Raw genomic sequence first — 13,443 nt, 5'->3', positions numbered from 1 at the left:
ATTTTCTGTACTTAATATGCTTAAAATGAGTCACTTAGTCTGGCTCTTTCCTAATGGGGAGAACTAAAATCAATTCCTAGTAGAGAAGAAAAATTTTGTGAGCATCTTAAGTGCACAGTCAAATATTGAAGATTTTTGTTTTGTTTTCTGGGGGGTCACACCCGATGATACTCAGGGGTTACTCCTGGCTCTGTGCTCAGAAATTGCTCCTGGCTTGGGGGATCATATGGGATGCCGAGGGATCAAACCACAGTCTGTCCTAGGTCAGCCAAGTGCAAGGCAAACGCCCTACTGCTGCAACACCACTCCGGCCTCTGGGGGAAATTTTAAAGCTGTTCAAGCATCTTCCAAGAACTGAACACTTCTTCCCCACAAGTCTTAGCAATCATTTGTAGACCCTGCTTGAAGCAATGTGGTAATCTAACGACTTATTTCTCCCATTCTTTCTATATAAACGGAAATTCTGTTGTAAATAAAATGTATTTTTTTCTTTAGCATTTATTCAATCATTTCTTGGTATCATGAATATTTCATTCTTTGGAGATTAGAAAATGTGATACTATTGCAATTTATTTTACTGATCCTAATTTTTCTGTCTTGGTCACTGGTAGCTAGTTGAGATTGGTCTTGGATCCTTCTGACATGTCTCCATCATGTCAGTGATTCTATAACTAGCTGCTTCCGGCTTGTCTTATATTTCCATGGTTCTGGAAACCCTGGCTCCTTTTTATGAAAGGACACTCTTTAGAAACCAAGTTCTGGATATAAATACTATTTGTTTATTTCTTTAAATGTCAAAAATAAATGTCCCAATTATTAGAGTTGCTGTTATTGCAGTACTCTGCCCTGTGTTTAATCCCTGGTACACATGGCACCACAAGCACTGCCAGAGATGGTCCTGGTGAACCCTCAGAACCCTTCAGCTTATCATCATGCCCACAACTGTAATGACAAAATGGTTTAAGTAGTCTGTGGAGAGCCTCAGATCTGCCAGGGTGGCCCTCCAACTCCCCCAAAGTGAATTATGTTTGTATAGACACACACACACATGCCAGGAATAACCCTTGAGCACCACCAGCGTGGCACAAAAACTTAAAAAAAAAAATCAAAATGTATAAACTTAAATGTAATTTTTATGTTAGTCACAACTCAAAAAGCAAAAGGAAAAAGAATAAACAATTAGATCATTTCATACTTACGATGTGCCCGACAGCAGAAATGGTGTGCGAACACCTTCTACCACCACAATATTCCTTACATTGGGTTTGGCTAAAGTCTTCTTTGATTTGGTCTCGACAGCTTTAAGATAAAATCCAAAGAACTATCAATTAAAATGTGTAAAAGCAGATGATGCCAGTTTTACTGATACACATTAGAAGAAAACTATTATTCAGTGCTAAGTTATACTTGCCATTAATCAAACAACTCCTTTATGAAAATAGTTAAGAAATGCTTTTTAAGCATTATCTAAAAATGTTCTTTATTCTATCTAGACGGTTCTTTGGAAAGGAAACAGAATACCAAAGATTTGGATGATAACACTCAAATAGATCTTTAAAGTTAGTCTGTATGGACGTGACTTTCTGTACTGACTCCAAGCCGAAATCACAATTCATATATATATATATATTGTATATAGCCCCTGTCATGTATTGCCTGTCCCCTACCCCTGTGTCTCTTCTATCCCCTCATCTCCCAATCCTGATCCATTATCTTCCCCTAATTTAACCCTCTTTACCCTCAGTTCCTAACTTGGTAGGCACCAACAGACCCCCTTCCAGCTCCTCAGTGAAAGACACCCTCTGGGTCCCCGTTCTCATGCCTCGGCAAAGAACTACAAGCAGCACGCCTGCTGACTCATGCTTGATGGCCCCTCTCACCCCCACCAAATTGTGGACTGTTGCACAATACAGGAATCGACCTCAGCAAAACTCACAGCTCAAAGATACTATATGGTCTCATAATGCATCAAAGCATCTTTCTATCTCAATTCCAAGGCCTGTGAATGGAAAAGTACCTTGGCTTTTACTCCCCACAAGAATTTATCAAAAGACTTAATTGGGAGTCTTATAGTGCCTATGGAAGCTCAATACCTGTATAACAATACATCTTAAGATGTGTATTCCTGGGCCCGGAGAGATAGCACAGCAGTGTCTGCCTTGCAAGCAGCCGATTCAGGACCAAAGGTGGTTGGTTCGAATCCCAGTGTCCCATAGGGTCCCCCGTGCCTGCCAGGAGCTATTTCTGAGCAGACAGCCAGGAGTAACCCCTGAGCACTGCCGGGTGTGGCTCAAAAAAAAAAAATTATATGTATTCCTAAATATACAAGTAGCCTCCTCCACTACTTGTTTTATTCGAATACCTTTTCTTTTTAACTCAGTCTTATTGTTTTATTGTAATATATAAGTTTTTCTCTATCCTTACCATTTTTGGTGCTGCTTGGTACAAAAAGCCTTGACTGGGATAAAAGCTCAGAACAAAACCAGACGACAGAGACTGTGTGTGCAGCCTGTCATCCTTACCCAGAATAGCACCAGCAAAACAGTATGACACCATACATTTTTGTATGGGCACAGTAAAAAAAGGCGAAACCATAGACACAGAAACAAGATCTTATCTTCTAGGGATAAGAACTCACTTTTATAGCAGAAGGGTGCCTCCCATCCTGAACATCTGTCATGTGGATACAACCAGTCCCCAGGAGATTGGACAGTGTTAGTCCAATCCCCAGATCCCCGACGTAGAAATGATACAGCTCCGGGCAACACCACCAGGAACTAAGAGCTCCATTGGGAGATTTATAATACTACTCTGGCACCAACTTGTGCCAGTTATGCTATGACGAGGAAAGGAAAAATTGACCTAAGACTAGGCTGTCCTATCTCATCACCTAACATTAAATGGAAATCGGAAGAGATATTGTCCTTTGAACTGTGAAAAATAAGAGCACCAACAACAGAAAACTGACTTTGACAACCATGACTGAACAGAACCTACCTTGGGACTAATAAGGAAAACCCTACCCTAGGCTGTAGCCCAGGACACATAAAAAACAACAACAACAACAACAACAACAAGATGTCTTATTGCAGAGGTCCAACTTGGACAACAGAGACTGAGCAGAACCTTTGGATCCATAATATCCTAGGCTTCGGCTTAGGGACTGAACGAAAACAGGGAGCAAGTGTTACAGAAGACTAAACACAACAACAACGATGGATAGGAACCTCTCTAGAACCTAGAGACTCTATCCTAGACCCTGACCTATAAGCTGCGCAAATACCAAGATCGCTAGCTACAGTGGCTTGATTTTCTCACACACAACTGAGAGGAAACTTTCCTGGAATCACAAAAAAGCCTTTGGGATGGGGTAATGAGTATATATGGAGCCAGGGGTTGATCCCATGATGGTATGCTTCAAGGATGGAGAAACTCTGAATCTCTTAGGCCACGGGAATTCCCTTTCTTCCCCAATGCTTACTGTGCCTATGCAAAAAAAAAAAAAAAGTGGGGGAATGCCAAACCCTACCACTCCAGCACCCATACTTTTTCTTGTTTTGTTTTGATTTGTTAGTTTTTTACTTTATTTTCCTTCTCTTTTTTCTTCCACTTTTCTCTTTCTTTTTCACTCTTGTGGTTATTATTTAGAGATTTATTTTTATTTTTATTTGCCGGGTCCATTTTTTTTTCTTTTTTTTTCTCTCTCTTCTTTCTTTTTTTGGTAGTTGTCACCAAATTTTTTTCTCCCTTTTTTCTTATCCTTTTTATCTCCAATGACGGTGGAAAATATGCTCAAATCTACAACAAGCTGTAAAGTGGAGACCAGTTGCACTAGCATTCTGGGGGTAGAGGAGGGAGATATGGGATGCATACTGGGAACAGGGGCGGAGGGAGGACAGCACTGGTGGTGGGAATGCCCCTCATTCATTGTCACTATGTACCATAAATGATGCAGTAAAAAATTTGTAATGCACTTTGGTTACAATAAAAATTAAAAAAAATAACTGACTAGCACTTAAAATTTTTCAAATAACATTTAAAGTAAGGTAAATATATCATCACAATGGTATTTATATCCCTAGCAAAATTAGAGGTTTTATTGTGATTTTTTTTTTTTTGGTGGTCCTCACACATACAAAGCAAGTGCTCTACCACTAAGCAACATCTCCAGCCCCAGTTTATTTTTATCAAATGTTAAATGATCTATCACATAGAAGTAATTTTATATGTAAGACTATCTTAATACTACAAATGAAATAATTATAATGACATTGCTTCCTTTAATGCTTTTGCTCTTCAATGAATAAAGGCCATTTGGTAAACTCTAGAATGTGACCTGATTCTGTCTGGCTCAACTGGCCTAGTACTTTAGCATCAAAAAGAGAAATCTAGGACAAGGGAGTTGGCTCACTCCCAAGAGCACCATCAGGAGCAACCCCAAGCACAGCACAGGAGAGACTGAAGTACAGCCAAAGAGCAAGGCATAAAAAAAGAAGATTTAAAATGGAAATAAAGAGAGGCAGAAAGTTCAGGAAAACAATAAACTCTGTGGTACCAAGAGCCAAAGTAGTTGGTCCCTTGTGCTGCTTGATTTCTAACACCTTCCCTGTCATTCTACCTACAAAGTCTCTTAGTCTTGAGTGAGCTGGTTACAACAGAAAGACACTTAGCTTTGGAATCTCAAAGAGAACTAGGAAGACTCGAAGAAGCAGGAGAATCAGGAAAGGAGACAGAATAAGAGAGAGCAAAGAAAGGGGAATAACAAGCAGTAACAAGGCAACCTAGTGTTTCATTGCACAAGGAAAAGATGCCACAAAATCTGAGAGGCTCAGTGGTTGAGTAGGTAGGTTCCACATCTGGTCCCACAGAAACAAACTTGAACTGCAGATGACCCTCGATTGACTGGCTTTGGAAAGAACAGTCACAGCAGGAAACACCCCATGAGAGGCTATCTTGTCATTCCACTTTTCAAACTGAGCACGTCTCCATACACTGGTAAATAAAATTCACTTTCCTAACTCTTCTATAATGAATTCTTGGCTTTACCTGATTCCACCTTAACTATACAAAAAGTATTTTCCTCTACTCCTTAACATGTAAGGAGATAAAACCAGTTCCCCAGTTCCACGCAATTTTGCTGATTCCAATCTTATCATTATAATGCACCTCCCATCTGGGCAACTAATTTTACCCATCTTGTTGTTACCCTTTTTCTTAAGGCATAGCTCACATTCTATCTTCCAGAGTAGCCTTCCTTATTAAGAATTGCCAGTAGTCTTCAGTAGCAATCTCAAGGGCAAAAACTGGCTATTCAAAAAAAAAGTCATCCTGCCTATTATAAAATAAATTAATACTACAAACCACATTTAAAATTGGGGGGGGGGGCCTAGAGTGATAGTATAGGTTAGGATGCTTACCTTGCACACAGTTAACCTAGGTTCAATCCCCTGCATCTGTATAGTTCCCTGAGTGAGCCATGAATGATCCCTGCATGTAAAGCCAGGAGACACCCCTGAGCAGCACTGGGTGTGGTCCAAAGACAAACAAACAAAAAACAAAAATTTGGCCAGAGAGACAGACCTAGGGCTAAAGCATGTTTGTATGTAACAAACCTTGGTTGCATGCACAGTCCCCCAAGCACTGCCAGGTGTGCTCACCCAAAATAAAAAAATAAAATAAGTATTATTCATCATGTACTGGTTCCTAATCACATCAAAATTTTCCTCAAAGATTTGATATGTTCCATAAAAGCCCCGGCACATAGTAGTCAAATATTATAAAAACAACAACAGGGTCCAGAGCGAAAGCACAGCAATAGGACATTTGCCTTGCACGTGGCTGACCCAGGACAAACCTGGGTTCAATCCCTGGCGTCCCACAAGGTCCCCAAGGCAGGAGCAATTTCTGAGCACAAAGCCAGGAATAACCCCTGAGTATCACCAGGTATTGCCCCCAAAACAGAAAAACAAAAAACAACAACAAAAAAAAAAAAACGGGGGCCGGCAAGGTGGCACTAGAGGTAAGGTGTCTGCCTTGCAAGCGCTAGCCAAGGAAGGACCAAGGTTCGATCCCCCTGCATCCCATATGGTTCCCCTAAGCCAGGGGCAATTTCTGAGCACTTAGCCAGGAGTAACCCCTGAGCATCAAACAGGTGTGGTCCAAACCCCCCCCCCCAAAAAAAAAAACTGTATTATAAGAACCTGATGGGCTGAAGGGATAGCACAACAAGTGAGGCATACTATCTGCCCAGATTCGATACCTGGCACTACACTACCAAAAGCTCCACCAGAAGTGATCCTTTAACACAGAGCCAGAGTAAGCCCTCAAAATTACTGGGTGTGGAGTCCCTCCATCAAAAACAACAACTTGAGGGGCCGGAGAGACAGCATGGAGGTAAGGCGTTTGCCTTTCATGCAGGAGGTCATCGGTTTGAATCCAGGCGTCCCATATGGTCTCCTGTGCCTGCCAGGAGCAATTTCTGAGCCTGGAGCCAGGAATAACTCCTGAGCACTGCCGGGTGTGACCCAAAAACCACACACACACACACACAAAAAAAAAAAAAGAGTACAAAAACAACAACTTGAGTTAAGGGCTTGAAGATGACTCAAAGTACTAAAGTACATTCTCTGCCAAGTCTGCATATAGGAGTTCCAGGTTCGATATCCAACACTGCGTGATAGCCAGAGCAATGAACCAGTGTTGCCCCAAATAAGAGGTGGGGGCTATGATTAGCTCTACAAAGCAAAAATCTAAGATTCTATTATTACCATATAGTCTATGTAAACAATTAAAAGGCAAATGATGGGGCCGGAGAGATAGTACAACAGCGTTTGCCTTGCAAGCAGCTGATCCAGAACCTAAGGTGGTTGGTTCGAATCCCGGTGTCCCATATGGTCCCCCATGCCTGCCAGGAGTTATTTCTGAGCAAACAGCCAGGAGTAACCCCTGAGCACTGCCGGGTGTGGCTCAAAAACAAAACAAAACAAAAAAAGCAAATGAAAAATGCACCATGTATTATACCTTTTGCATACATGTACGTGTAGCTCAAAGTATGTATACTTAGTGAATCAGTAAAAAATTCCATCAGGTATTATTTCTAGTCCATATGATAACGAAAGCATTAATATATCCTACATCTTTCTTTTGGGGGGGGCAGTAAGGGGAAGTCCACATCCGGTGGTGCTCAGGGGTTACTCTGGCTCTGTGCTCAGGACCACTCCTGGTAGGCTCAGGGGATCATATGGGATGCCAGGAATCAAACTCAGGTTGGTCTATGTAAGGGAAAGGCCCTACCCACTGTGCATTAACTCTTACTGAGTAATGAAGATGGAAGAAAACAATAACACTGGGAAAAGGACAGAAAATAGCACACTACAAGTGAAATTTAAGAAAGAAATTACATTTTGATAAGAAAAATACTATTTTGGTCACTTAAAATAATTTTATGGTATATGGGCTTGGAGAGATAGCATGGAGGAAAGGCATTTGCCTTGCATGCAGAAGGACGGTGGTTGGAATCCCGGCATCCCATATGGTCTCCCAAGCCTGCCAGGAGTAATTTCTGAGCGTAGAGCCAGGAGTAACCCCTGAGTGCTGCTGGGTATGACCCAAAAACCAAAAAATAATAATAATAAAAATTTTATGGTATAAATAATATTTCCATCATGCTCCACTCCACATATCAAATAAAAGAAATGTTTCTATTCTAAATATGTTAGCTGAAAACTCTACCAAGCAAGGATGACAACATGAGCCTCAAGAAGAATACTAAAAAAATTGATGCCACATGGGAGGCAGAGTGATAGTAAAGTGGGTAGGGTGCTTGCCTTGCACACAGCTAACATGAGTTCAATCCCTTCCACCCCAAATGGTTCCCCAAGTCAGCCAGAAGTGATCCCTGAGTGCAGAAACAGGAGTAAGCCATGAGTACTGCTGGGCAATATTCCAAACACACAAAAATAAATAAAAATTGTTGCCACATAAGTCCTGTTACGGATAGGCACATGCCTGTTCGTTCCTCTCAAATCATGTGGTCACATTCCTTTTGACTTCTCACAGGCTTCTTTGCACCACTATCATTATCAGTGTTTACAAATCTCTCACTGACAATTTTTGACACTAGTCCTTAAATTTTACAAGGGTTTATAATATAGTTAGGAAAACACACATAAAGATAGTGTACTATGAAAAACATTATAAATACTGCACGAGAGCTTCCCCCGCACTGGCTTTCAGTATGACCTTCACCCAGTTGGCAAGAGTCCAGGCTATTTGTGTGACTTCATAGCTCAGCCTTGCATGAATATCACAACTAGGGGAAAGGTGAAATGAGACAGAAGGTGTTATCCTTTGCAGGTCATTGCAAATCTCTATTCTAGTCAGACTGTAGAGGCAACAGGAAATTGACCTAATGGTGAAAACTTAGGGGGCTTCTTAAGGAGCTTCAACAACAGATCTAAGACTTAGCCTAAATGTAAGGGAATACAAAAGGATCATGCTGTAAAGATCTTGAACCAATCATCAGAAGATGTATCGTCCTGTGAACTATGAAAAATAAGAGCACTAACTACAGAAAACTGACTTTGACAACTGTGACTGAACAGAATGTACCTTGAGACCAATAAGCAAAACCCTACCCTAGGCTATAGCCCAGGTCTTTTACAAAAATCAAGACTTCTTACTACAGAGGCCCAATTCTGACAACAGAGACTGAGCAGAATCATTGGAACCATAATTTCCTAGACTTCAGCTTAGAGAACGAGCAAAAACATGGAGAACATGATACAGAAAACTGAACACACCAACAATGGTGGAATAATACCTCTAGTCTAGAACCTTAAAGACTCTATCCTAGGCCCTGTCCTAGGACCTGCGCCAATACCAAGATTGCTTGTTATAGTGACCTTATTTTCTCATCCACAACAGAGAAGAAAGGTTCCTGACACCACAAAAACAAAAACAAAACCAAACAAAACAAAAAAACAATCCTGAGATATGGCAATGAGAAGGTATGGAGCCAGTGGTTGTTCCCATGACAATATGCTTCAAGAGAAACCCTGAATCTCTTAGGCCACGGGAATTTCCTTCCTTCCCCAATACTTGCTGTGCCTATACAAAAAAAAAAAAAAAAAAAAAAAAAAAAAAAAAGGTGGGCTAACACATACCCTGCCATTGCAGCACTTTTTCTGGTGTTGTTTTGTTTTATTTTTGTTTGTTTTTTTGATATTATTTTCCTTCTCCTTTTTCTTCCACTTTTTTCTTTCTTTTCCACTTTTGTGGATATTATTCAGTGATTTTTTTTTTTTTTTTTAGTAATGATACCAAATTTTTTCTCCTTTTCCTTAACCTTTTTACCTCCAACAGAATAGCAAAATTTGAATCATTCAGCCTCATAAATTGAGGGGAGAAAAGAATGATACCAGGACCAGTCATATGAACATGTAGTGTAAATAAAAAAATGACCAGATTGGAACACCAAACAGAATAGATACCCAACCTATAACAAGCTGTAAGGCAGAGACCATTTGCAGTAAGATTCTGGGGGGTAAAGGAGGGCGATGTGGGAGACATGCTGGGAACAAGAGTGGAGGGAGGATAACATTGGTGGTGGGAATGCCCTTCATTCATTGTCACTATGCATCGTAAATAATTCTGTGTAAATAAACTTCAGTCACAATAAAAAATAAATAAATAAAAAGACTTTAAAGGATCTTCTATTTGAGGTTAATAAAACTATCTCTCTTGAACAAAGAAACTAAAGAACACAGAAGCAAAGTGGCTAGCTCAAGGCCCTGCACACTATAAGGCAGAGCTGAGTGAGAAGAATCCTGCCTGGAAGGTGCTTTTCCACTAACTTACTGTCCAGGTAGATCTGAGAGCCCAATTCACTAGGTTCACTAAGGGCCTAAGTGACTAGATAAAAATCAACATATTTCTTTGCCTTTCATTTCTTATTTGTTAAACAACCTGTTAACCTAGTTGCCCAGCACCCCCTCTTGTATATAGGACAGGATGATATTAGTAGAAAAGCCTTGCAATAACTGCAAGTTTAAAAAGGAACTGCAAGTTTAAAAGGGAAGTTTTGGGTGCAGGAGAGTCTAAGAATGTCTAAGGGCTCATCATCTCCAGGCCTGACTGTGGTGACCTACACTGTCATGGTGACATGACCAGAAAGGTCATGGTGGTGACCTGATCAGCAAAGTCTATGGAATCTCCATGATGCCACGAGGGTCCAAATCCCAAATAGCCTCCTAAGCAGGATGCTTAGCTTAAGTCTGTATCATGGAACACTGTTGCTGAAGGCCTGTTTCTTCAACCTGAAGCAATGATGATGTACCAATGTTGTATGTGAGAGGAATAATTAGCAAATTAGTTTGTGATTTTATTTATTTATTTTTGGTTTTGGGGTCATACCCGGTGACGCTCAGGAGTTACTCATGGCTATGCACTCAGAAATTGCTCCTGGCTCGGAGGGCCATCTGGGATGCCAGAGATAGAACCCAGTCCCATCCTGGGTGGGCCATGTGCAAGGCAAACGCCCTATCACTGTGCTATTGCTCAGGCCCCAAGTTTATGATTTTTTTTAATCGTTTTTGTTTTTGGGTCACACTGGCTGTGCTCAGGGATCATTCTTGGCACTAATTGGGGGACCCATATACATTACCAGAGATCAAACTACAAACTAGGATTAGCTGCAAGCAAAGTACCTTACCTTCTGTACTATCTCCTGGCTCTAGATTGCAGAATTTTTTAAGAGGAGTTGGGCCACACTCGGTGACGCTCAGGGGTTACTCCCAACTATGTGCTTAGAAATCGCTTCTGGCACGGGGGACCATATGGGACGCCAGGGATCGAACCCAGGTCCATCCTGGGCAGCTGAGTGCAAGGTAAATGCCCTACCACTGTGCTATCACTCCAGCCCCTAGATCAGGGGTCCTCAAACTTTTTAAACAGGGGGCCAGTTCACTGTCCTTCAGACTGTTGGAGGGCCAGATTATAGTAAAAACAAAAATTATGAACAAATTTCTATGTACACTGCATATATCTTATTTAGAAGTGAAGAAACAAAATGGGAATAAATACAATATGTGGACCGTAGTTTGAAGACCCCTGCCCTAGATTGTACTTTAATTCAGAACTCCCAAGTCTAGGGCCAGAGTGATTGTATAGCAGTAGGGAACATGCCTTGCATGAGGTTGACCAGGATTTGATCCCCAGCATCCCACATGGTCTCAGGTGCACAATCAGGAGTAATTCCTGATTACAAAACCAGGAGTAAGCCCAGAGCTCCTCCAGGTATGACCCAAAAGGAAAACAAAAGCAAACAACAACAAACCAACAAAAACAGAACTTATAAGTCTAGAAACTAAAGTAATATGTATTTGGGAGGGGAGGGTTTGGTCACACCTGGCAGAGCTCAGGGCACCATATGGGATGCCGGGATTCGAACCATTATCCTTCTGCATACAAGGCAAAAGCCCTACCTCCATGCTATCTCTCCGGCCCCAGTAATATGTATTCTTTAAATTACTATACCTGGGGCAGATCGCAGCTGGGAAGAACAACTCAGTTGTCTTATTGCTGAAAGAAAAAAAGAAATATTTACAATAAGTAATACTACTCAGTATCAGTGGAGGGTGCTTATAAATGACAATCTAATTTTAAGAAAAAAAGAACAAATTAAACTTACAAAATCTCAGGGCCCATTCTGATGTTCTGGGAAGGCTTTTAAAGGTGCAAGTCAAGATGGAGGTCATTGTGAAATCTAAAAAGAGATAATAAATATATCCTGGGTTACCTGAACAATCTTTCCTGTGACCACTGATATGCTCATCCATGACAACTATCAAATATAGAATTTAGAGGCCAGAGAGAGTACAGCGGTAGGGTGTTTGCACTCAGCCAGCCCAGGATGGATGGTGGTTGGAATCCCTACATCCCATTTGGTTCCCAGAGACTGCCAGGGGCGATTTCTGAGCACAGAGCCAAGAGTAACCCCTGAGCACTGCCAGGTGTGAAACCCCCCCAAAAAAGAAATAAAATAAAATAAAAAGCAAATATAGAATTTAATCTATTATCAACTATCATTCAATATTATAACTATGTTGACATAACTTTCATAGTGCATGAAATACTGTCAACTCATGTAATCCTCACAATGACCTGTCAAGCAGGAATTATGATTACACCCAGTGGTGCTCAGTAGTTACTCCTGACTCTGCACTCAGAAATTGCTCCTGGTATGCTTGGGAGACCATATAAAGTCAGGAGTAACCAGGAGTATTGCAAGGTGTAGCCCAAAAGCAAAACAAAACAAATAAAAACAAAATTTTCTCTAAGGCACTTAGTTTTTACACTGCACAAAGGTTGCAATTTTTTTTTTACAAGCTTGTTGTTTTCTTACAAAAAAAAAAAAAAACTATAACTATTGATGGAGGGATATGGACACTGGTGAAGGGACTAATGCTGGAAAATCATGTGCTCAAAACCCAATCATCAAGAATTTTATAATTCACAATGACTCAATCGAAAAAACTATATTAAAGGGGCCAGAGAGATAGCACAGCGATAGGGCATTTGCCTTGCATGTAGCCAATCCACAATGGACTGTAGTTCGAATCCCAGCATCCCTTATGATCCCCTGTGCCTGCCAGGAGCGATTCTGAGTGCAGAGCCAGGAAGGAGTAACCCTTGAGTACCATCAGGTGTGACCCAAACAAACAAAAAACTATACTAAAAATACTTAAACTTGGGGTTTAAGAGGTGCCCCGTGGTAAGGCATATGCCTTACACGCAGCCAATCCAGGAAGGATGGTGGTTCAAATCCCAGCATCCCATATGGTCCCTCAAGCCTACCAGGAGCTATTTCTGAGTGCAAAGCTAGGAGTAATAACCCCTGAGCATCAATGGGTGTGAATCCCCCCTCCCCAAAATACTTAAACTATATTACTTTCTATGTTAAATTCTGAATTCCTGAATTATTCCTATAAGTCATTAAGAAAAAAATAAGAATGAAAACAAACCTAACAGAAATTTCCCGGCATCCCATATGGTCCCCTGAGCCTGCCAGGAGCGATTTCTGAGCATAGAGCCTGGAGTAACCCCTGAGAGCTGCCGAGTGTGACCCAAAATAAACAAAACCAAAAACCAAAACCAAAACAAAACAAAACAAAAAAAGAAATGGGCTAGAGAGATAACACAGCGGTGTTTGCCTTGCAAGCAGCCGATCCAGGACCTAAGGTGGTTGGTTCGAATCCCGGTGTCCCATATGGTCCCCTGTGCCTGCCAGGAGCTATTTCTGAGCAGACAGCCAGGAGTAACCCCTGAGCAACGCCGGGTGTGGCCCAAAAACCAAAAAAAGAAAAAAAAAAGTAATTATAGTTCTTATATATATGAAAAGAGGTTTATTTGCTAATGCACATCAAAATCACATAGATATTTTGT

At 41.1% G+C, this 13,443-nt stretch overlaps 1 protein-coding gene across 1 annotated transcript in view; it reads right to left on the bottom strand.

The window, feature by feature from the left end:
- The window catches only part of HADHB (hydroxyacyl-CoA dehydrogenase trifunctional multienzyme complex subunit beta), a 43,279-nt gene that overhangs the window by 25,493 nt on the left and 4,343 nt on the right, over nt 1-13,443 (bottom strand). Inside the window, exons 2-4 of the mRNA XM_049784481.1 lie at nt 11,690-11,764; nt 11,536-11,580; nt 1,200-1,299 (exon numbers count right to left, since the gene is read on the bottom strand). Coding sequence (XP_049640438.1) covers nt 1,200-1,299; nt 11,536-11,580; nt 11,690-11,756 — 212 coding nt within the window. The 5' untranslated portion in view covers nt 11,757-11,764. The remainder of the gene's footprint in view (nt 1-1,199; nt 1,300-11,535; nt 11,581-11,689; nt 11,765-13,443) is intronic.

The sequence above is a fragment of the Suncus etruscus genome, chromosome 12 (assembly GCF_024139225.1).
Source record: "Suncus etruscus isolate mSunEtr1 chromosome 12, mSunEtr1.pri.cur, whole genome shotgun sequence".
Taxonomy (NCBI): domain Eukaryota; kingdom Metazoa; phylum Chordata; class Mammalia; order Eulipotyphla; family Soricidae; genus Suncus; species Suncus etruscus.
This window is presented reverse-complemented; position numbering and strand designations above follow the sequence as displayed.